This window comes from Arachis duranensis, chromosome 10, assembly GCF_000817695.3.
Source record: "Arachis duranensis cultivar V14167 chromosome 10, aradu.V14167.gnm2.J7QH, whole genome shotgun sequence".
NCBI lineage: Eukaryota > Viridiplantae > Streptophyta > Magnoliopsida > Fabales > Fabaceae > Arachis > Arachis duranensis.
The window spans coordinates 17,651,424-17,675,560 of record NC_029781.3 but is presented as its reverse complement, the minus strand read 5'-3'; the positions used below and the strand labels follow the sequence as shown (position 1 = coordinate 17,675,560).

At 33.3% G+C, this 24,137-nt stretch overlaps 2 protein-coding genes and 1 pseudogene across 3 annotated transcripts; 1 reads left to right on the top strand and 2 right to left on the bottom strand.

Moving 5' to 3' along the window:
- Positions 1-229: 229 nt before the first annotated feature.
- Positions 230-6,700, bottom strand: LOC107469322 (uncharacterized). 2 transcript variants are annotated; one of them, XM_016088701.3, is made up of 12 exons: positions 6,345-6,416; positions 5,807-5,990; positions 5,227-5,408; positions 4,274-5,131; positions 4,092-4,169; positions 3,582-3,882; positions 3,257-3,456; positions 2,914-2,990; positions 2,006-2,107; positions 1,152-1,338; positions 974-1,064; positions 230-508 (listed from the first exon to the last, which is right to left on the bottom strand). In XM_016088701.3, exons 2-11 carry the CDS (start codon positions 5,988-5,990, stop codon positions 975-977), a joined length of 2,259 nt encoding a protein of 752 aa, XP_015944187.1. In that variant the 5' UTR covers positions 6,345-6,416; the 3' UTR covers positions 230-508; position 974. The 2 variants fall into 2 exon arrangements, with proteins under 2 accessions (XP_015944187.1, XP_015944186.1); XM_016088700.3 differs by lacking the exon at positions 6,345-6,416 and adding an exon at positions 6,461-6,700 and having other exon boundaries at positions 231-508.
- A 587-nt stretch (positions 6,701-7,287) lies between these two features.
- On the top strand, positions 7,288-12,336 carry LOC107469320 (protein RETICULATA-RELATED 5, chloroplastic). The gene is made up of 7 exons (XM_016088699.3): positions 7,288-8,130; positions 8,651-8,780; positions 9,258-9,785; positions 10,370-10,477; positions 10,583-11,131; positions 11,657-11,770; positions 11,969-12,336. Exons 1-7 carry the CDS (start codon positions 7,460-7,462, stop codon positions 12,101-12,103), a joined length of 2,235 nt encoding a protein of 744 aa, XP_015944185.1. The 5' UTR covers positions 7,288-7,459; the 3' UTR covers positions 12,104-12,336.
- Positions 12,337-12,627: 291 nt separating this feature from the next.
- LOC107469321 (arogenate dehydrogenase 1, chloroplastic-like) lies at positions 12,628-14,725 on the bottom strand (annotated as a pseudogene).
- Positions 14,726-24,137: the final 9,412 nt, after the last annotated feature.

Genomic DNA, 24,137 nt, shown 5'->3' with positions numbered 1-24,137 from the left:
CATCAACTGTGGTGGCTGACTCTGTGAAGCTAGCTCAACAACTTCAGGGTGTTTCAACCAAATGAATAGAATTGAGCTCTGAATGTTATTTTTCTATCTTAACTTTCTTATTCTTTGCCTTTTTAGTGACTTTTGGGAGACTCCCATTTCTCATTCTAATCCTTAGTTCAATGACATTTGTTATTACTCTTATAATTAATGAATAATAGTTATCTTTGGAAAAAAAAAAAAGGTTGCCCAGGTGTAAATTATTTTTAATAGATATTAGATTTAGACAATTTAAGTTGGCTTGTATAATAATTAATAAGCTAGTTTTCATTTGTTACTATCCTAAATTGATTTTTTTAACTTCTCAAATACTTCCATTTTCTCACCCACGTCACCGCGGTCACTTACAAAACATAACAATCCCTTTACAAATGGAAGTACGGGACACTTCTATATAGGTGCCCTTTTATATATTCACAAAAGCCTTTGCAGCCTTCTAGTGTTCAACCCAACACTCGTCCTGCAGTACACGATTGAACAGTGAAAAAGGTCATTTTATGTAAACAGAATTTTATTGAGTGAATACCTCACCCGGTCCCTAACAATTATTCCGAAAGGATAACGAGACCCCAGAAAAAAAAAAAACACCCAACCCGGCCCCTGATAATTTTTTAGGACTAATTAGCCCCTGTTAAAAAAAAAACATTGACTTTTTTGGCACAAGGACTAATCTGTCCCATGTAAAGCTTAGGGACCGAGTTGGTATTTTTTTTTGTCAAGGGCCTCATTGTCTTTTGACGTAATTGTCAGAGGCTGTTTTGGGTTTTTCTCAATTTTTTATTTATGTAAAAACTAATTTTCGTTCTCTAATGGACTTAACAAAGAACAGAGAAAATAAAGTTTAATAGAATGATTTTACATAATAGTATCCTTAATCTCTATAAGAAGACACTATAATTCTTATTATAAGTAGACAATAGAGTACCTCACAAGAGTATGGCAGATAAGTAGCATCTCCTTCCAAGAGCTTTCAGATTAGTTGATTCCCAGCCACGACCTTCTTTGTAACATTCAATCTGCCATCAAGATTAAATCTGTTAGAAAATAATGGTAAATTGAAGAGAAAAGAAATGTTGTATGAATTTAATGTAGAAATTGCATACCGTATCTAAAACTTCGTTACTTTCACTCAAACCACCGATGGCAAAAATTGAATTTCCAATTACTACAGTTGCAAAATATCCCCTGGAAGTGTTCATGGGTTCGCTCATTATCCATGAACCAGTGCGAGGATCAAATATCTCAACTGTTGAGATCATCTGTTCTCCATTATATCCTCCAATTGCATATCTGTTTAGAACATTGTATCTAATTATTTAGCAAAATAAAAGTATTCTTCTAAAGCTTATTCTAGCTTAAAAAATGCTAATCTATAGTAAGAATCCACGAGTTAAAAGAGTAGTGATATATTTTATGAATTCAATTTGTCTATTACATTAGCAAAAATAACTTTTCACACCTACTACTTGAGTGGTCATTTGAAAGAAGGATTTGATACCGATGATGGTGCATCACATTTAAACTCATTTCATTGATCTAACCATGACTGTATCCTTACATTTTCACTTTATATCAATCTTACTTAGACCCAAACCCTCTTCCTATGGCTTGCTCTTTGAAACAATATATTGTTATCAAAATTAAAAAGCAAAAAAAAAAAAGTCATAAAAACAATATTCAATAGATCCTTTGACTTGTCTCAACAACTACGTTGGTTTCCCTCCCAAAGATGGCTAGAGCATCCTTTATCAGAATGATATTAGTCTACTAAGCACAAAAAGGGGCGGGCATAAAGTTCCTTACTTTTTCTGTAGGTATATGAACTTTTCTTCTAGCTCAATTAAGCATTCTAATATTATTAAATGGCCTTTGTTCCTCCTAAGTGCTATTACTGTTTGAATGTCCGATCCTGTTAGCCACTAACAGCAGCCAAGAAACACATGGGATATTAACTTACAGCTGTTCATTTAGGACAGATAAAGAATGGCAGCCTCTCATTGTTGACATGTTTTGAAGTCTAGCCCATGAATTCCCGCGAGGGTCATATCTCTCCACTGACCTGAAAGAAAGAAGAGTTCAGAGAATCATTAGCTAGGACAATGGGGAAAACCAAAATGAAAGGAATCATAAAGCTAAATCTCTTTAAGGACAATTTCTAATCTTATGATTCATTTTTTTTGCTTTAAAATATTATATCCTATCCTATTTAAATTAAACACCCTAGCCAGGCCATAGTAGAGTCAAATGTTAGAATAAAATTAATCTTTTTGCTTTCAGGGGATATAGGATGTATTATCAGATAAAAACACAAACTAATCAGTCTGCTAAGTAATCGAATCGAGTATAACAATTTAACCATGTGCTACAAAATATGAAGACAAAACTATTGTTGGAATTTATATACAGACGAACTTTACCATAATGAACGGAAACCACTGGATCAGGATGGAACAATCAAAGCTCAATGGTTCTTTGTTCTAAAATTATTCAAGATATGAAGGAGTTCGAAAAAGAGTTGGGATAAAAACAAAATACACTTTTCAAATAAAAATAAAATAGTAGTCAAAGAATATTTTAGGCATCAACAAATCAAAATGATGAATACTTTTGAAATTTATGGGAGGGTTCCAAGTTTCATTTCATTATCAATTCAATTCAACAATCATAAAGCTGGTGATCACAACCGTGTGAACCAAAATTAAATATCGTATCATTTTCATAGTTGCACTGTCAACACAACACAACACAACTGGTTTTGGTTTTAGTGCTGGAGAAAATTCTAAGATCAGAGTGGAACGTAGCATACTGGTGGCACTAGCAATTAGATAACAATCAATTATTGAAAGCAATTCAATAGATTTTTACCTCAAATAATTATCTCCATCAAATCCACCTACAACATATATGACGCCATTAATTTCTGCTGCAGCTGGAGTAAATCTCTGAAAGAAATTAAATGTTAATCAACAAGAATATTAGTTGAGATATCCATCCTTTGGTACAGATTGTCATAATGAAGCATAAAGTGTGCATCATCCAAGAGCATGGGAATTACAAAACAGAATCAGAAGTTCAGTATGCTTGCAATAAGTTGGACATAATTACACAATTACCTTGAGTCTTGACATATAAAAACATCTAAACAAGCACGAGTACTAAAGATTAATAAAACTGAATTACTAAGTACTACAGAGGGAAAAGAAATTACTTTCATCATCATTGACCTTGTAGGTATCCACTTTCCAATGTTTGGGTCAAATAATTCAACCTCAGAAAAGCATTGTACACCATTTCCACCACCTATAGCGAAAATCTTGCCATTCAATGAAATTCCAGCAAGACTTCCTTTCTTTTGATTTATGGAAGGACGAGTGAACCATTGATTTTCCACTAGGTTGTATGATTCAACTTTCAAAAATGACACTCAGATGTTAGTCAATATAAACAAGGTATCAAATCCTCTCAAAGAAGAAGAGAGACTGGAAAAGTCTTTGCAAAAGAAGGTAAATAGAAAGAATGAATGGAGCTAATACCTGTGTCACACCACAAATTATCTTGTAAGCCACCAATTACATAAACTTCACCACTTAACTTCACAGTAGAGTTATATGATCGAATCGAACTCATTGGACAAAGGGTCTCCAACAAATCATTAGTTGGACAGTAGCAATCCAAAGTTGACACGCATGTTAACCCATCGAAACCTCCCATTATTAAAATTGATTCCTTATAACTAGATTTAGATCGCATTACAAGATCCTCTTTAGGAAATGTGACACAATCTGATGTCTTAAATTGCTGCTTCAAGCTCACTATCTCTCTTCTTGATTCAACCTGAACTTTTAGATGTGTTACTAATCTGAACAAAAATATCAAAATAAAAAAAAAAGGAAAAAAACAGCAACATGTGACATCACCCAATCCCCGTCCACCCCTCTTCTTCGATGAAGAACTTTAAAATCTATTCCATGATATTAATGAAAGAACTCACTGATGCAGAATTAGGCAAGAGATTTCAATCTGAATAACAAGAAGATCCATACCAGCTCTTTCTCCAAGGAACAGATTTGCAGCTCCTGTTTGAACTGCTTTAACCGCAATTCATTGACTTCTTGTTGTATCTTAAAAGTCAACAATACACAAAATGATATTAAATTAGTTTGGTTATGACACGATGATTTTAAAATTTAATAGAAGAAAAGGAATCCCAATGACAAAAAGTTACCTTGTCAAAAATAAAACGAAGATCAGGTGATTTGGCATTCAAATGCAACTCTGCTTCAGGAAAGCAAGAATTTTCTATCTCAGACTTGTATGACCAAGAAGTATTACCCTCTGAAGCACTGCTCTGCAAGCAAGGAGTGGACATACTCTCACATGGTGTGGACTGAGGCAAACACCGATCAGCTGAAACAGATAAGTATAGGTCTTCCATATGCTGCTTCAAGTATTCAAATTGTTCATCACATTGGGTAGACTCATCAATAAATTCCTCTGAAGTGTTGCTCCCTCCATTCAAACTAGATCCAATACATGGCGAATCCCATGCATTATTCATCTGATCTTCAGTAGGCAGATTCAACATGGTTTGCTCCAATGCTCCCTTGTGGTCTATTTCATCCACAGACTCATTGTGACCATTCAAACCATGAGTAGTTTCCAAGGAGGTCTGTCCAGTTTGAGTATGTTTCAAATCACTGGTAGGATGGACATCATTTCTTAAAAGAGATGAGTAAGAGCGGCCATCATATTCCAAATTAGTGACTGAATTAGACAACGGAACAATCTGTCCGGTCTGAGAATTTTTCAAATCACCGGTTGGATGAACATCATTTCTTAAAAGAGACGAGTAAGAGCGGCCATCATATGCTGAACTAGACGAAGGAAGCTTTGGTATACTTCTCGGGATTATACTCTGTGCAGCTATTGGTGTAGATGCCGAAAAAAGGGATATTAGCTTCTTAGTTTGAACTTGATCCAGTTCAAACCAAAACAACTTTGGAAGGTAATAGTTGTCCTCGATAACCGGACTAAACTGAACTTCCGACAAGGGCTGGAACTGCATTCTAGTCTTGAACTTTACCTTAAATTATACAAACAAAAAGAGGGTGAAAAAAAAAAGTAAATCCTAAACTGAGTAGCCAAACTGATAGAACAATAAAAACATCATGCTCTAACCTGGGCTGCATATGGAGTGCAATCCGAGCTACCCTCAGTCCAGCCATAAGGATTAATATTCAATCTTCCACTACTTGCAGCTTCAAATATACCATGTAGCATCCTATCACTATAGTTGAATAGAAACAGAGGCAAACCAGGACCAATATTCTTCACATATGATATATGTCCAGATGGCAAGCCTGTTTCCAAGAATTAAAAATTTTAAGTTCTCACAGTAAATACATTTCATTTGTGCCTGCTAACTAAGTTGATTGAAAACTGCAAGTATATCAAAATGAAAAAGGAATATATTATTTATACTTTGTTTAAAGTGCTTAATGCAGTCACTCGTTGTACCAAAAGTCCAAAAACAAAAATGTGTACACAAATAATAATAATAATAATAATAATAATAATTAGTTAAAAAAACTATTTTAGAAAAAGAAAGCAAAAAAGTTGTGATTTTTTCAATGCATTCAATAAATTAAAAAAGAACTTAAAAAAAAGTTTAACATTTAATTAACGTTTTCTATCATAAATTTTTGGTTTATAGTATATGCTTGACGAACCAAAATCCTTGAAATAAGGTGAAACTAACCAAATAACTGCATTTGAAAGCACTGGTTCATTGTATTATGCTTGCATCCGAAGATAACTCCCCCTAATTCAGACTTCCTCAGATTTCTTGCAGTTACGCTGCAATTTACCGATGAAGAAGATGATGAAGGTACTCGTGACCTTTCGCTCAATACATGAGTCTCTGTTCTCCTTCCCGCACCCATCTATTACCAAAATCACAAGTCTCAGTTATGCAGTAGAAATCGCCACATTCTGTACTACGAAACTAACCAAGAAATACTAATATAGATTACATGCATTTAAGATTTGATATTTAATTAATGATCTAAACATCATCTAATATAAAATTTAGTTGACTTATTTATTGTCTTAATTAAAATAATAATAATAATAAAAATAAAAGATCATACCAGAACAATGATTAAAAATATCAAGAGTTAAAGAACTTCAAATATTAAATACCAAACGATGAAACTGTAAATCGATTAACAGTAAATTAGTAATAAAATAAACTAAAATAAAATAAAATAGAAGTGGGTTGAGTCTCCTGGACTAACTCTGTATATATTTGAAACCTAAATAACACTACGGAACTGCATTCATGAGTAAGAGCATTTTGATCATTTTTGCCATCGTGAAAAAAGAAAAAATGAAGGAAGGAGAAAAAGGAAACCTTTGAGGCGGTGAATGTGTTTAATCGGCAAAGAGTAGCATAAGATGAACAAAAGAAGGAGGTTGAAAAAGTGGAGAAAGGAGAAGAAATGGAATATAGATCACGTGAGGGGGAGAGTAATCAAAGAGGCACAAGAAAGTCTGGTCTCTTGTCTTCTCTTGGAACTCAAATAGAAATTATATTCCTGAAGCTGCGAGAGAGAGAGAGAGAAGCAGAGTGGGAGAAGGTGTCACTTCATTTGCCTGGTATAGCGGGGCAGTAGTGTACTTGGCATGCACCCATGCATACTATTTGTATGTATGTATGTATGCATGTATATGGTTGTACTACAATCCATATTTCATAATGAATGCATGAAGTGGGACCCATTCGCTAACACTCTGTTTTTTTCTTTTTTGGTGGAAGTTTTTGGTTGGAGACTTCCCCGGATCAAATGAATACAGTTTTTGGTCTGAAAAGAACAAATAGAAACTGGGCTTTTTGTTTGTTTTGCTTCACCTTGCCCAATATCCCACAAATTTATTTGGCACCTGGGCTTCAGATATTCCATTCGTCAACACACTATTATTTGATTTTATTCAGCCCTGAGTCACATCTGAGTCAGCTCATCTCAATCGCACAGAGGAAATTCCGAAAACAAGGAAAATAAAAACGCACCACATTCATTATCACAAAATATAACAAAAAAGTGTTTGCCACTTGGCACCTGAATCCAATCTCCTGTATGGACACAAATGCTTCACGTAGAACAATTAGAGCCCCCTCCAAACTTACGTACCAATATGTTCATAACAATTTAAATTTATTGTGACCACAAAAACACCTCATCTTTATTCAGCAACAAAATTTTATGGTTACGGGTATTTTTCATTTTTCCCCCCAAGATTTTCTATGATAAGTGAGAACGTTGAACAAGAACACTCAGCTAATGGTTACAAAAGCTAATCGAAGTATCATAGTTGGAGTTAGTTGAAGTGAAAACCTGAGGTCACCAAGGAGATGAAGCCAAACACCCAGGCTTCTTCCTTCGCCACTACTAAACCGCCGCACGTGACCTCCTTTCGCCGCTCACGTGCTCCCGTTCAACGAAACGACGCCGTGCGGACCGTGAAATGCCATCGTATCAACTTGTCCCTTCGCCACTCCAAGACCATAACCATAACTGCAGCCGCGAAGCCCGAGAATGACGGCGTAGCTGAAAACTCGGTCGGTCCGACCCGGCGAGTCGTGTTGGCGGCGCCATTTCTTGCCGCCGGCGCGTCGTTTATGTTCTCGTCAGCAACGAGGGCGGATGATAAGGCTGTGACAGCGCCATCTCCTGTTTCGGCGCCTCCGCCTGCAGAATTGACGGCGGCGAAGGTTGAGGAACCGAAGAAGAAGCAGAAAGAGGAGGAGGCGATAACGTCGAGGATTTACGACGCGACGGCGATCGGGGAACCGTTGGCAATAGGGAAGGACAAGGGGAAAGTGTGGGAGAAGCTGATGAACGCGCGCGTGGTGTATTTGGGGGAAGCGGAGCAGGTTCCGGTTCGCGACGACAAGGAATTGGAGCTCGAGATCGTTAAGAATTTGCAAAAGCGGTGCCTAGAGAATGAGAAGCGTTTGTCTTTGGCTCTTGAAGCTTTCCCTTCGAATCTTCAGGAACCGCTCAATCAGTTCATGGATAACAAGTATGCATTTCAAATTTTTGCTGAATGAATATAGCTTTTGGGTTCATATCAGATAACTGTTGAATTGAGAGTGTAGAACTGTAGATGAATGTTGGTTAACGATTATGAAATTGTAAATTGAAGGAAATTGATCATTAGACATTAGTCACTGCGAGCTTGAACAAGAATCTTCAAGTTGAAGTGAATAAGAATTAACAAGTTTCTGTGTCACTTGAGCCATGAAAATGACTAAGCTTGTTACTGTCCTATTTTTTTTTTTGGTGACTGTTTTTTTTGGTGACTTAGTTACTGTCCTATTTAACTTTTGTTCTGCGGATTGCCAAATTTAGAATTTAATAATCAACTAGGAAAATAGATCTTGTTATTTCACACACACACACATGGCGAGCAATTCCTTATGTTAAATTTTAATCTGCCCTCCGTTTACTAATTTAATTACTATTTTACTGTTAATCTCTGTTTGTCTCTTAAGAGTAATTCTTTCAATTCCAGTGTTACTTATATTAAACTTTTGCTACAGGATAGATGGAGAAACCTTAAAGTCTTATACAATGCATTGGCCGCCTGAAAGATGGCAGGAGTATGAACCTCTTCTTAATTACTGTCGTGAAAATGGAATCCGCCTTGTTGCTTGCGGCACCCCACTATCGGTATGCTTAGAGTTTTCATTCACAAACTTATGCAGATATGTCGATTGTGTATTAACCTATGGAATTTCTGGCGGAGTATTGTGCTTAACTAACTCACAATATAAGCTAATGGTGTGCACAATAATGAGTAGCCCCCAGGGACTTAATTGCATTGTGACAAGAATAGCCTAGTCTGAATATCAATCCGAAATAATTTTTTTTTTTTAAAAAAGGGCAAACACTGAATAGAATTGAATTTATCATCCTCAAATGTCTCAAAAATAAGCAGAATGTTTAATAAAACATGCTTTTTCCCTAATTGGTAAGATGGCCTGTTAAAAGAACAGAGGAAAACCCAAGAGAACTTTAGGAACACCAAAAGAACCTTGTATTGAAAGCTTAACTGACCTAAGGTGTTGATTGTTATGTTTAACCAAATCCACTCTTTAATTAGATAAATCAAGTTGATAATTATGATGACCATTCACTCATCTACAGATCTTAAGGACTGTACAAGCAGAAGGAATTCGTGGACTTTCAAAAGCTGATCGTAAAGTATATGCACCTCCAGCTGGTTCAGGCTTCATATCAGGCTTCACTTCTATCTCACGTAAATCATCAGTTGATAGTATTCTAAATCCATCAGTTCCTTTTGGTCCAAGCTCATATCTTTCTGCACAAGCTAGAGTTGTAGAGGAGTATAATATGTCCCAGATCATCTTACAAAATGTGCTTGATGGAGGAGCATCGGGCATGTTAGTAGTTGTGACTGGTGCAAGCCATGTAACATATGGTTCTAGAGGAACTGGAGTGCCAGCAAGAATTTCAGGAAAAATACAAAAGAAAAACCAAGTTGTAATATTGCTTGACCCTGAAAGACAGTTCATTCGTGGAGAGGGAGAAGTTCCTGTTGCTGATTTTTTGTGGTATTCTGCTGCCAGACCCTGTAATAGAAATTGCTTTGACCGTGCTGAGATTGCTCGGGTTATGAATGCTGCTGGGCGCAGACGAGATGCCCTCCCACAGGTTAGCTAACCATTAAAGTTCAATATCCCACAGATTGCTATGTTTCTCATATCAATTCCTTTTGGAGGTTTTAGTTGTATTCAGTATAGCTTTGGTATTCCACAATCGTTTACAGTATATATTCTTGCCAGCTGACACAAATTGTGCACCTCAACAACCTATCAGTGTCAGGTTGTGTCCTTCAAAAATGTACCATTTCATAGTATCATGTCATGTCCCAGATCTTCCTTTTCCTTTAAACTCTTATTCCTTTATGGCTTTATCAGTTCAGGTTTAATGCAAAACACAATACATGATAATGGAGTTGAAAACTTTGGGATGGGGTAAATTGTGATCATGAAGTCCTTAGTCTGGGATTCTGATAATTTTTTAAAATCAAGTTCTCTTAGTTTGTAATTTATCATTCATGCATCCGAGAGTATAGGAGGTCTAATTAGCAATTGTTTGCATTTGATGATTTCGTAGTGAATGTCTTTTCTGATTCTTTTTATCTATGTTATCATCCTTTAGACGGTAGTGTATGACAATGCTCATTGTAAGTTGTAACATCATCATACAAAGGTATATTTTCCTTCCGGTTTCAGGATCTACAAAAGGGAATTGATCTTGGTTTGGTATCACCAGAGGTATTGCAGAACTTCTTTGACATAGAGAAGTATCCCTTAATTTCAGAACTCACTCACCGTTTCCAGGTAAGTCTATATATGAAAATAAACTCTTCTCTTTAACCATTTGAATGTTTCATATTTTTCTTCCTTTCATATTCATACCTCCTCATCAGGCTCTTCTTGGTGCAGGGTTTCCGGGAAAGATTGTTGGCAGACCCCAAATTCTTGCATAGATTAGCCATAGAAGAAGCTATATCGATAACAACTACTCTAATAGCACAGTATGAAAAGCGGAAAGAAAATTTTTTCCAGGAACTAGACTATGTTATCACAGACACTGTCAGAGGATCAATTGTTGATTTTTTTACAGTGTGGCTTCCTGCACCAACTCTGTCATTCCTTTCATATGCTGATGAGGCAAATGCACCTGAAAACATTAATTCACTAATAGGTCTTCTGGGCTCCATCCCAGACAATGCATTTCAAAAGAATCCAGCAGGGACAAACTGGAATCTCAATCATAGAATTGCATCAGTTGTATTTGGTGGTTTAAAACTTGCCGGTGTTGGATTTATTTCAAGCATAGGTGCTGTGGCTTCATCAAACTCTCTATATGCAATTCGTAAATTACTTAATCCGGCTGTCGTTACTCAACAACAGATTGTGAGGTCACCAATACTCAAAACAGCGGTTGTTTATTCATTATTTCTTGGAATCTCGTCAAATCTCCGATACCAGGTACATAGATAACCTGCCTTTTGCATTCAACTCCTTTGTTGTAGCTTGTAAATAATGTGTAACAGAGCGTTAAAGTAAGATTTGACCTAACTTCTGTGGGAAATAGATCTATATTATCATGATGGTTTGTCTTTCTATAGTTGCTGTCATGAATTGAATTTTTTGCAATATACAATTATTGGAGCAAGCAAAACATACTTGGAAGTTGGATTTACATCGTCATTTGAAAGCAGGGAGACATCAAATGTGTCATTGTTAATTACAATCTTTTTTGGATTATTGTAACACTTTGATGTTAAAATTGTGAAAGATATGTTCAATTTCAATAATAACTACTTTGTCTTGTCTATTTTTCTCTTTTTCACCTATTCTTCAGGATACTACTGGATAATTATTTAAGGACTTTTTCTTTCTGAAAATTATGAGTATATATTTATTTATTTGGTGTTATTGTACTATGAATTTGCATCCAGCTAAGGTCTGCAACTACCCTTCTTTATTAATACTGAACTATTTTTTGTGCAGGTAATTGCTGGGTTAGTGGAGCATCGCCTTTCTGAACAGTTTGCATCTCAAACCTTGTTTGTAAATATGGTATCGTTTGTCGCACGGACAGTCAATTCTTATTGGGGAACCCAGGTCAGATCAACTTTTCTTGTTTTGCTTTCCATATTCTTTCGTCACTTGCACATTTCTCATTGCATACTATTGCACATATATTGTTTATTTTTACACATTTATTATTATTATTATTATTTGTGGTAAACTTTATCTACCTATCAACTTGATTATCTGAGTAGAATATTTCAACTTTGGTTTTCCCATATATTCCTGCAGCAATGGATTGACATTGCCCGCGCTACTGGTCTGCAAGTTAGAAAGACAGAGTTACCTACATCAGATCCTCCAAATAATGCAGCAATTGTTTGCAGCGAAACAGAAGAAGCCAGCATTGATGAGATAAAAGAATAAATGAGATTCAATCTCCTTTCGTGATATATTCATAATTCTCATTTTTGTATTATTATTCTTAAAATTCTTGTATAATAGGCTCAAAAGTATAGGGTTTTTCGCTTTCATGATCTCTCTCTCTCGAACCTGTTGACAGTTCCTTTAACGGCTCAGTTGTACACATTTTGATAGGATCCCATTTTGGTGAATATAATTTTGATGTAAGTAATAAATGCAGGGCTGTTTCAAGATGAGACCAACAATACATGACTGTAACTACTTTATGGTTAGGCAATCACTCTTTTGTAAGACCTTTTAAACGGGTTGCGGGGTTAAAGAAAAGTTGAGGAGCACTTATACTGGAGTATAATGAAGTGATGAACCAACCTTTGGATTTGCAGCAACTATATTGGTAAGATTTTAAAGTTAACACTAGATCTCGTGCTCAATGCGTGGATATCATGGGATATGTTATGTACACATCTGGAACCCATTTAGATTGAGTATATCTCATCTAATGATAGATAGACTGCAAGTTAGCATGATTTTCCTACACAAAATATGTAGATATAATTTATTTCTTTATATGTTTGGCACACAAAGGGACATTGAGGTCTACATTTTTTCCCCTTAATTTTTGGGTGAAGTGAAGCAACAAAACCTAGTTATCTAAAACCAACTAGTGCTGGATTCTTCCAGGCATTGGGAATAAATGTATGCTTTACTAATATTGAAATTACTGAGCATGTATTGGGAATGGAACCTATTTATTACAAGTGATTGAATGTATCTATTTCTTTTGTTTCTTTCTTTCCACTTCTTTTTTTATATAATTTCTTTTGCTCAAGTACAAGTAATACATCAACTTTCAGTTTTTTCTTGACCCTGCTCCTCTTTCATCCTTTGAACCAGCATCTCTTTGACCTTGAACAAGGCATGCTCAAGGTTTTCCAGCTGCATATTGTCATGATAGATGAGTATATCTTAAGATGCTTGGTTATACACTTATGCTTCTAACAGTGATAACCTAAAAACAAGCATTTCATATGCAGTTCCATACCTCTTGTATGGCAAATCTGTTATGCGTGAACAATCCACTGTACAGATCAAAACTACATTTCATGGTGGTCTCCTTCTGCAAGAAAAATTTGATATGTTACATTTAGCGATTGTTGTACCATAGCTAGTTGATAAAATGAACAATATATATGAATTATGAATGACTACCAGTTGAACAAGTGTCTCAAAGCCCTTAGTGTCAATAGGTGATATATGTCGAATACCATGTACCTGCCTATTGTGTGTGTGATAAATTGGCTCCTAGCAGCTGCTTTATCATGTTCCTCACAGGACATTTCTACCATCCTGCAACCCTGTGTAATACATACAATGTACATGCGAAAATAATAATTGACCTTGCTTGAATTCATCACCAGGTTTGGGTCATCATCATTCGATTTTTTAACTTTTATCTCATAACTAATCCTAGGAGTATGTAAAGAACATGTTACTTTTCCTTAAGCTTTGTCTTTCTTTCTTGAATTACATTGATTTGTTCACTTTAGAATGTAACTAACTATGGATTAACGTACCTCAGTTTCAAAAATTTGGAGGAAACGAGAGCATTTGGCTTCATCTTGAATTCGAACTTTGTCATACATGAAAGTGAGATCTTTCCACCCATCCTTCCCACTGATTGGTCCAAACATTGGGTGCGTGCACAGTATGTCTAACTCCCCTGGCAACGTCTTTCCAACACAAACAAAAACAAATGGAGAAACTGATGAAACTAAGGTAACCATCCTCCAAATGAAACAAGTAAGAACCCAAGTTATGTAATGAATATAGGGTTACTGCAATTTCTCCTAAATTAGTAAATAATAGTAAGTCAGAAACACTTTTTTTTTTTTATAATGACAACGCCCATAAATTAAATGGCATTTTACAACTGCTTACTCGGAGTAGAAGGTTTCTAGGATGTTCTTTGACCGAAAGGACATCAACAAAGAGCGTTGGTCGCTTCAGACAGGTGAGTGGCATTGACCTCATAACTTCCGCTAGCGATAAGATCGATGTGCATAACAGTATTACATCGTTCTCAGCATCAAGGAATGCACTCATATCGCTGCAAAATATATATATATGAAATTGATGTGCATCTATGTATCTACATACTATACTATATGACTTATTGTGTATGTGTGCATGCATGTAATTATTAATTACCTGAAAAAATGGATACCCATTTGGAGGCAGAGATGGGAGTAATCTGATCGAGAAGTTGCCGTTATAGTGTGGCCTTGTTTTATAATTGTCTTTGCAAGAAACTGTCCGAAGGTGCCGAAACCCACTATGCCTATTTTCATGTTTTGGGAATGGGAAGATGACATGGTTTAGTGAAAGTGTGGATAATGTCCCAAAGAAGTGAAGAACAATGGTGTGTTATTACTATCACACAAGTATCAACCACTCCTACTTGTGGCGGCTATTCGTTATGGTGATCTAGGGTGAATTGGCCCTTTATATAGTTAATTGAAAAGGTTAAAAAGAAAAAAAGTACTACCACCTAACCATCTCACCCTTAGTTTTTCATCAAGCTTAAATTGTTAACCAAAAGGCAAGTCTTTTTTCTTTTTTCTTTTTTTTTTTTAATGTTGCTTTGTATTGAAAAAATTGCAATGATTCATCAATTCACCTCAAAATTATAGTGCATCCATTGGAAGTTAAGCATGAGCACAAAAATATTGTTTTGGGATAATTATAAATCTATTGGTAGTCCTACTAGGAGATCTCCTCCATGGAATAAATGCTTTTTATGTTCCAAATAAATGTCAACCACACAATATTGTAAAATCAAACAGAAGGTACAATAAAAATTGAATTTATGATTACAACCTTTCGTAGAATATGATTCTGTTGTTCCATAAGAGAGAATAGAATTTCTCGTCTTAGCAGGGTGGAAGGATTAAATAAAAAAAAGTCAAGAACAAGAAGTTGATAGTTTTGTAAAATTCAAGGAATAATGGGAACAAAAAGAAACATCCAATAGAGCAAAGCAAGGGAAAAATGAAAATAAAGGTTAGAAAGGAGCAGAAATATAATACAAATGTGAAATTTTTTTTTCCAGTGTGCAAAAATAATAAAATAATAAAATAAATTAATGATAACGAAAAACTTGTGATTCAATCTTTCTTCTCAAGTCCTCTAATATAGTCATTAACAAACTAAAAGAAAGGCATAAAGAAAGGACAAGTAAACTGCTACCTATAACTTCTTCAGTGTTTTTTCTCAAATGGAATGTCTAACTTCTTTTTCTAACAACCATCTTGGTTGTGTAATTGTCCTATTATGGAGCTCCTGCACAGTAGCCAGCTACCGGTAGTTGCTGATTTTTTTTCTATTTTCTTCTGTTTTCTATTTGAAACTTTATGAGTGACCAATTTGGCAACATGGATTAACCATATCATGAATTTAATTTTTCCATTGATTTAAACGCAATGTTGCATCTAACTACCTTACTTTAATGGAAGTCCATTATTAATTGATTAGCATACAGAAAAAATATCACTGTTTAAAAATTATTTACCAAATTGTAATTCTTTTGAAACATAATAAGAAACTGTCTTTTTTTTTTTCTCTCTCAATGGGATGGGATTCGAAGAGAGACTTTGAGATAAAGAACATCTTGGCTAATACTAGATCCGACTGCTTGTTACATATTATGTTTTCGGCCTCGTTATACGCTCAAATTTTTTTTGGCAACTAAATTAGTTTAAACTTAACAAAAATCAGTTTAGTAAAAGTGTGTAAACACGCTCCAATTCTTAGTGTCTTTGTGCGTTTCCTTTTTTTCGCGTTCTTTCTTCTTCTTCGCATTTCGTCTTTTTCTCTGTATACAGTTGTTGCGTTTTTTTTCTTTTCCTCTTTATCTTTTTGGTATTTTTGCAGCATTATATATATTTTCTTTTTCTTTATTTAATTTTTTTCTTTCTCTTTTTTTGTTTTGTTTTTATTCTTGTTAAGAGGGTGAAAAAGAAGAATTATGAGAATGTGAGATAAGAAAAGAAGAAGATGATAACGAAGAAGAAAAAAAGGATGAGTAGTTTTGACTTATGCAAAATTTATTGAAAAATAACACCGAAATATCTTAATAATAATACCGAAACTTCTTAATTTTGACACTGAAATTTAATTACAAAAATACAACTTCTTTAATGCTGCAATTTTTTTTTATGATGATGATGATGACGATGATGATGAGTTTTGAATTATTACTCTTACTTTTTTTTATGAGTATTGTTTCTCATATTAGACTTGAATAAACATGTATTACAATCTTATTTAATTGAATGAATGTAAAAAGTAAATTACATACTAGAAGATCACAAGATAACACCATTTAAATGAACATGTTTATACTATATTACAATTTTATTTAATTGAATGAATGTAACTTCACACTTATTATAATGAATTCTTGTTAAAAACAAAAACTACCAAAATTTTTAATTTGTACACCAAAATATTGCTACAAAAATAAAAAATTTCTTAATTTTGACATCAAAATTTTACTACAAACATAGAAATGTCTTCTTAATGTCTTCTTATGCTTCAATGAGAATTTCTTTTCTTTCTCTACTTACTTACTAAGATAATGAGAAGGAATATTCCAAATTGATGTTCTAATCTTGTTAAGTAATCATGATGATCAAGATAACAAAGAATAAGATGAGGAGAGGAAGAGTTGTTGTTTTGAATTGTTGTTCTTTTTTTCTTTTATAGGAGTATTGCTTCTCATGTTAGATTTGAATGAATATGTATTACAATCTTATTTAATTGAATGAATGTAAAAAGTAAATTGCATACTAACAGATCACAAGATAACACCGAAATTATTTGAATAAATATGTTTGTGCTATATTAGAATCTTATTTAGTTGAATGAATGTAAGTTTACATTTATTGGATTGAATTCCTGCCAAAAATAAAAAAATTGAAATTTCTTAATTTGACACCGAAATATTGCTACAAAAACATAGAAATATTTTTCTTAATGCTACATTTTTGCTTCTTCTTTTTTTCTATTGCTCTTACTTCTTTTAAGAGCATTGTTTTTCAACTAGACTTGAATGCTCGCTTATTGGATTGAAATCTTATATGTGCAAAAATTGAAAGAGAATGAAGGAGAAAAAGAAACACTGCAATTTACGTATAAGAAAAAATGATATTGACAACGATAACGATGATGATGATGATGGAGGAGGAGAAAAAGGAAGGAAGAAAATAAATTCAAATAAGAAAGAAAGGAGGAGGAGGAGGTGGTGCTGGTGATGACAACGATGATAATGAAAGAGAAATATGAGAAAAAAGGAGGAGAATAAGAAGAGACAGCAGCAGTGATGACGATAACGATGATGATGATGATGATGGGGGAAGAGGAGGATGAGAAGGAGAAAAGGAAAAGAGGAAAATAATTCAAATGAGAAAAGAAGGAGGAGAAAGAGGAGGCGAAGGAGGTGGTGGTAGTGATGACGATGACATTGGCGATAACGAAAGAGAAAGATGAGAAAAAAGGAAAAAAAATAAGAAGATGCAATAGCAGCAACGATGTACAAGAAGAAGAAGCGCATGAATAAAAAATACATTATAACAATTTAGTTAAAATTTGTTAAATAAATGACTTGAATGTAGAACTTTTTTTGTTATATTTTTTTAAATATATTATTTTTTAATTAATATATATAATTTAAAGCATTCATTAAATATTATTTTTATGTTTATTTAATTTTTATTTTATATTAACTCTTTCTTAAATTAACTATTGTTTTATTATACAAAATTATTAAAATAAATATTAAATTTTATTAAACACTTATAAATTAAAAAGGATAACAATTGGATAATATATTTTAAAAAGGTAACAATTTAACAAATAATTTTTAAAATAGTGACACTTCACTAAAATAGCCATTTAAATAACATCATCTGTTCTTTTTGAATCTCAAGGTTATGAAAATTGAATTTGCCATTGAATCAATAAGATTAGAAGTTCAAAAATTTAAAATTTTAATTGATATTGAACCAAATGTATAAAATATATTTAGAAAAATTAAATTTTTTTATTTTTATTATTTAAAATTAGTTAATAGGTAAAAAATTAGACTGATTTCATTCGGCTTACCCATTTTTGACTGATTATTAATTTATAGACAACTGAATTTAATCTTAAATTGTTGGTGATTCTCCAACTCAAGTTAGACCCACAGTTTAAAATAAAAGAAAAAAAGAGAAGTAGTTATAACCCACGTAAAAGAAAAAAAAGAGAGAGTGAGTCTCTCATTTTTAAATAGAAAGAAAGAAAAGAAAAGAAACAAAGAAAGAGGAGAGGATGAGCGATGGGAAGAGAAGAAGACAAAGGCAAAAAAGGCATTGCATTTTGATCTCATTAAACTGGTAAGCTTGTTCCATTTCTTATGAAATTTTAGTATGTTGTTTCTGTTGTAGAGATAAATATTAGAATATAACTTGCTAGTTGTATTGTGTTATTTTTTGTCTGGTTTGAGATATCCACTTTGTAGAGAATTTATGTTGATTTCATCAATTTTAACGATATAATTTATTGATTGTTGAGATCCCCTAGTGCTACTAGGAAGACTGATTCTGTACCCATTATTTTGATAGTAAAAGTTTTTATTGGATTAGATTTCGTGAATTTTTCGTCCCTCTTTTGGGAGTTTTTTCATGATAAAAAATTCCGGTGTCTATATTTTTAATTTCTGCCATTGAATTTGTTGTTTGGAGTATCTTTGGTGTTGCCTATTTAATTGTATAGGTTGTGAAAAAAATTATTTTTAGTACTTTCGCTATCAGACAGGTTCTTGTCTGAACTTCATTTTTTTCCAACATAGTGGTGTCCAAAGTTTTGGTTGTTTATTTTTATGCTGATTAAATGAAAAAAATATTTAAATTGAATTCTAAAAATTACTCAATTTGAAAGACCCTTATGGAAGATATATTGTATAGCAAGAACTTGTATGATCCTATAATGGGGATTAAATCTAAAGGTACCAAATTCGATGTTGAATGAAAGAAGATGAATTGAAAAAGCAGTTGCTTTGATTAGGTAATAGCTCGATCTTAGTATGTATCCACATGTTGACACTGAAACTAATACCGAGAAGATGTGAAAGAAATTGAAGGAGTTATATAGGAGGAAGAATGTGCAAAATAAAACATTCTTGATTAGGAAGGTGGTCAATATGAAATATATTAAAGGTAAATCAATGTTAGAGCACTTGAGAATATTTCAAGAGAATGTGAACCAATTGACAAATAATGACATCACTTTAAATGATGAAGTGCAAGCCTTGTTATTGCTGAGTTCTTTACTTGATAGTTGGGAAGTTCTGGTTGTAATACTGACTAATTCAGCTTCGAAAGAAAAATTGACGTTTGCAATGGTTAAAGAGAGCATGTTGAATGAAGAAGTCGGAACAAGAGAATGAAGTTTGATCAATACCTCCTCCCAGTTAGAAGCACTTATTTTAAAGTTACGGGAAAGAAGACAAAGTAGAAAATTTCACAGTTCTGACAGGTTAAAGAGTCTAAACAAATCAAAAAGAAAGTACAAGTCAAGAAAGGAGTTCATTTATCACCATTGTGACAAGTCGAGGCATATCAAGAGGTATTGTAGGTTCTTGAAAAGAGATCCATTAAGGAAAAAAACGAAGATAAAGGTAAAGATAGTGATAAAGAAACTACTGTGATTGTTTATAAAGATGTTCTTATCACATATGATGAAACTATATTAATCTTGTTTGTGATGATTCCCTTTGGATTATAAATTCTGATATCTCATGTTATGTTACTCTGAGGCATAAATTTTTCACTTCTTGTACTACTTTGTTGAATCAAAAATTGATTTGGTATCTTATGAAGATAAACATAATTAACTATTTCTTATTATAATTAACCATTATGATGAGAATTGTAGGAATCAATTAAGGATGAATAAATCAAGTAAGCTTGAAGTATGCAAAGCATATACATTTATAAGAAAATCATTAAGAGGATCTCAAGCCAAGTTAAGAAAGATGTTGCAAATCAAAATAGCTATAAATACGTTTCAAGGATAAAAGATTGGACAATTGCTGCACATTCAAATTGAATTAAAGAAGGAAAGAATTTCCCTCTCCATTATCAATGTTTTGGAAATTATATTTCAAATGATTGAAGAGATGCTGCACTAATGTTTAGAGAACAAAAAAAGAAAGCTTTCACATTTATAGCCATCGATTAAGAGCCTTAAAGAGTGCATCAGCTAGTCAACAAAAAAGAAAACTTCTCCATCTTGAAGAGAAGATATCAAGCTTTATAAAAAAAGATTTTATCTAAGGAAGAGATATCTATTTTCGTGCATAATTTCAAATCATACAAACAGCCCTTGTTTTTTTTATTTTTGAGTGTGTTCATACTTCTCTTTTGTCTAGATTCAAATTTACTTTGAGAGATGCAAAAGATAAATAGGGTAGTGCATACAAAAGTTATTTTAATTTTTATTTCAGTGTTTGATTTTGAAAGTATGCTGGGTTAGAGTACACTTAGTTCTCCTTAACTAGGTTAGGTTAGCACCTAGGTGATATACTAAGCTTGGGATAGCTTAGGTGGTTTACAAGAGTGTGAGCCTCTTGGAATTGGTATTTGTAATCAATCTTGATTATAGTAAAAATTCTACCTTTGTAGTGGTAGAGAATAGACGTAGGTCACATTGCACTAAGTAGCCGAACTAGGATATATCGTGGTCTCACTCTTCTTCTTTTCCTTTCTCTGCCATTTCAATTATGTTCTGCTATGATGAGACAAAATTCAAAATAATCTCCTAAAACCAAAATTTTGCATAACTTGTTTATTCAAGTCTAAAAAGTGATTCCTTGATTCAACCCCCCTTCTCAATTCACTTGGAAACCTTCATGCTGGAAATTTTGGTAAAATCAAGTTGGGAGATAAAGGGATGTGTGACATCATTGGTATGGGTGATGTGTGGCTTGAAACCAACATGAAATGCAAGTTGCAGTTAAAAAATATTATGCAAGCACCAAATATCAATCTAATTTTAGTGAACGCACACTACAACAAATAAGGGTTTTTGCAACGGTCAAAAACCGTTGCCGTAGATTGAAAAACCGTTCCTAAAACTTTAAGCAACGCTTTGGCAACGGTTTTTGACCTGTGGTATATGCGGCCGTTGCCAATGATCAAAGGCAACGGTTTTTTACCTAAGGCAACGGTAATAAAAAAATCGTTGCCAAAGTTACTAGCATAGACAACGGTTTTGAAAGAAAATTTTAAACAACGGTTTTAAACCGTTATTCGATAAGCAACGGTTTTAAACTGTTCTCTTTCATGATCCAACGGTTTAAAACCATAACTGAATAGGCAACGGTTTTAAACTGTTGTAGTTTTATTATTCACAAAGCCAACGGTTTTAAAGCATTACCGTTGGTGTCATTTTTTGGCAACGGTTTTAATACCATTGCCATTTTATAGTCTTCTAAGACAACGGTTTTAAAGCGTTACCATTAGTGTAGTTTTTGACAATGGTTTTAATTTCAATTTTTTTAAATTATTTAATGTCAATAAATAATCTAAACAATTTGAATAAAGTCACTAAAGAAAAATAATTGAACATTTCCATCAAATTTGACTTATAAAAATTGTTGTAAGATCCACAATCACATTATTTGCTAATAAGAAAAAAATGTGTACATTTTCTTAAGTTTCTAAAAGAAACAAGACTAATATTCTCACTTGAACATATTCCCAAATAGCTTCTTTATCTTTAATCCCCTTCCAGTTTGTGAAAATTAATGGACAAACATCTGATTCCTTGCCACTATGCCCAATTTGTTCAAGTTATTTACAGCTTCATCAGTAGGACCAATCCCTCTCCTTCAATATTTAGAGTAATTTATTCTCTATCTTCCAACTATCTTGCATGAATCTTCAACCATTGTGTAGGTCCTCATGTTTTCTTCACAGTTGTCTCTATACAAAGAGAATAATTAAAATTACCATAATATATTCAAAGAGACTAAAACATTAATATTTTTAGCATTATATACCATCCCTCTTATCGATTTATATATATTTAATTGAAAAAAAAAAGCTTCATCCATTTAGCCAGATGAATAAAATTCCATAATTTTACTATTGCTAATGATTTATTCCAGCTGCGTAGAGAGTTATTTATAGAAAAATCACAGCAATTACAACTCAATGACATAGAGAGAGAGAGTTATTTATAGCCTAGTGCACCAAGTAAAAGTCACAGACTCTCACAACTGCTATAAGAAAACTAACTATTTAACACTTGAGTCTTGGTTTTCTTGTTCGGGTTTTGCTATTTAACTTGAGTCTTGATTTTATTGAAAGCCTAGCTCAAATTAATCAATTCAAGTAAATTAATCGTGCTTATTAATGAAAATAACAAAAAGCGATGTCTTCACATACAACCATTTTCATCATCATGCTTACCAAACACTCTTTTTCAACCCCCGTCCTGCCGCCCCCACCAATTAATAGATCCAATAAATTATTTATTAAAATATATCCATATTATACAAAGAAGTCATTATATATAAATCTTTCACAGTAGTAAATTTAAAGAAAAATGATGTCATAAAATGTTTTTAAGGAGACCAAAAATTTACCTTTCACAGTATTGTCTATGACCTCAGCCTCAGTTGGATTAATATAATTTTCTTCTATATTATCTCCTTCATTCTCATCCAATTCTTCTTTACCTGTAGTGTAACTCAATTGTAGAAGATTTAAATTTTGGATTCATTGTGATTCAATATGATTAAAAAAAAGTTCAAATAGTAAAGACTATGATAGAGAATATAAAAAAATAAATAAATACGTTAAAAATTATAATATAAATGCTAGAAGAAGCTATAAAAGTACTAGTTTTTGAAGAAGATAAAAAGTATATACCAAGTCAATTTATGACTATTAAAGCCAAGACTTATTACGTACTCATCTTTTCATATATTCCTGAGTGTGGTATCTATATCCTTCTCGCAGTAAATAATCCAAAAGAAAAAAGATACCGTTTGATTTCTCTACAACACTCATCAAGAACTAAGAGTTAGTTATAGCATTTTCCAAGGCATCTCTTGCACACTGCTACCTCTGATATCAAGGTAACGCAAGCTTATCAAATCACATATGAATCTGGTAGTGTCTGCATTGGAGTGTTAGAAAGGTCAAGAAAATACAGATGAATCAGTTTTCCAATACTCTTATCCTATTCTGACCAAAATCAGAATAGCACTATACCAAATCAATATTAAAATCAAAATAAAATGAAAATAGCATTTCCAGAGAACCAATTTCCAAATCAAAATCAAACAGCATTATACTAAATATAACATTAATATTAAAATCAAAACAAAACCAAAACAACATTTTCAGAGACTTAATTACCAAATCAAAATCATAACAGTATTATAACATATTAATATTAAAATTAAAACAAAATCAAAGCAGCATTGACAGAGAACCAGTTACATACTAAATCAATATTAAAATCAAAATAAAATCACAACAGCATTTCCAAATAATAATTTAGTGAACAAAAGCAACAGCAAAAGATTAGCAAATCCCACATTCCCATACTTTATTCCGCTCCCTAATCGCAACACCATAATTAGTTAATCACGTCTTATCTCATAATCCAAACTCTAATCACTATTCAAAGGACTGAAACAAACACAAAAGCAGAAACTCACACACCGCTTTCCTTTCTTCTTCTCAACTCCAACAAAAATGGCCAACAGCCAAACACGCCCTAACTAAACAAAAGAAAATCAGAAAAAGACCACTTACCACAGATGACAACCCACAATCAGCCAAGGCAGTGAAGCAGAAGCAGCGAGGTAGAAGCAGTGAAGCAGAATTAAATATAATACTAAGTTCTCCCTCACCTTCATAATAATTTTCCAGTGAACAAAAAAGTTAGCAAATTAAATATAATACTAAGCCTAATGCTAATA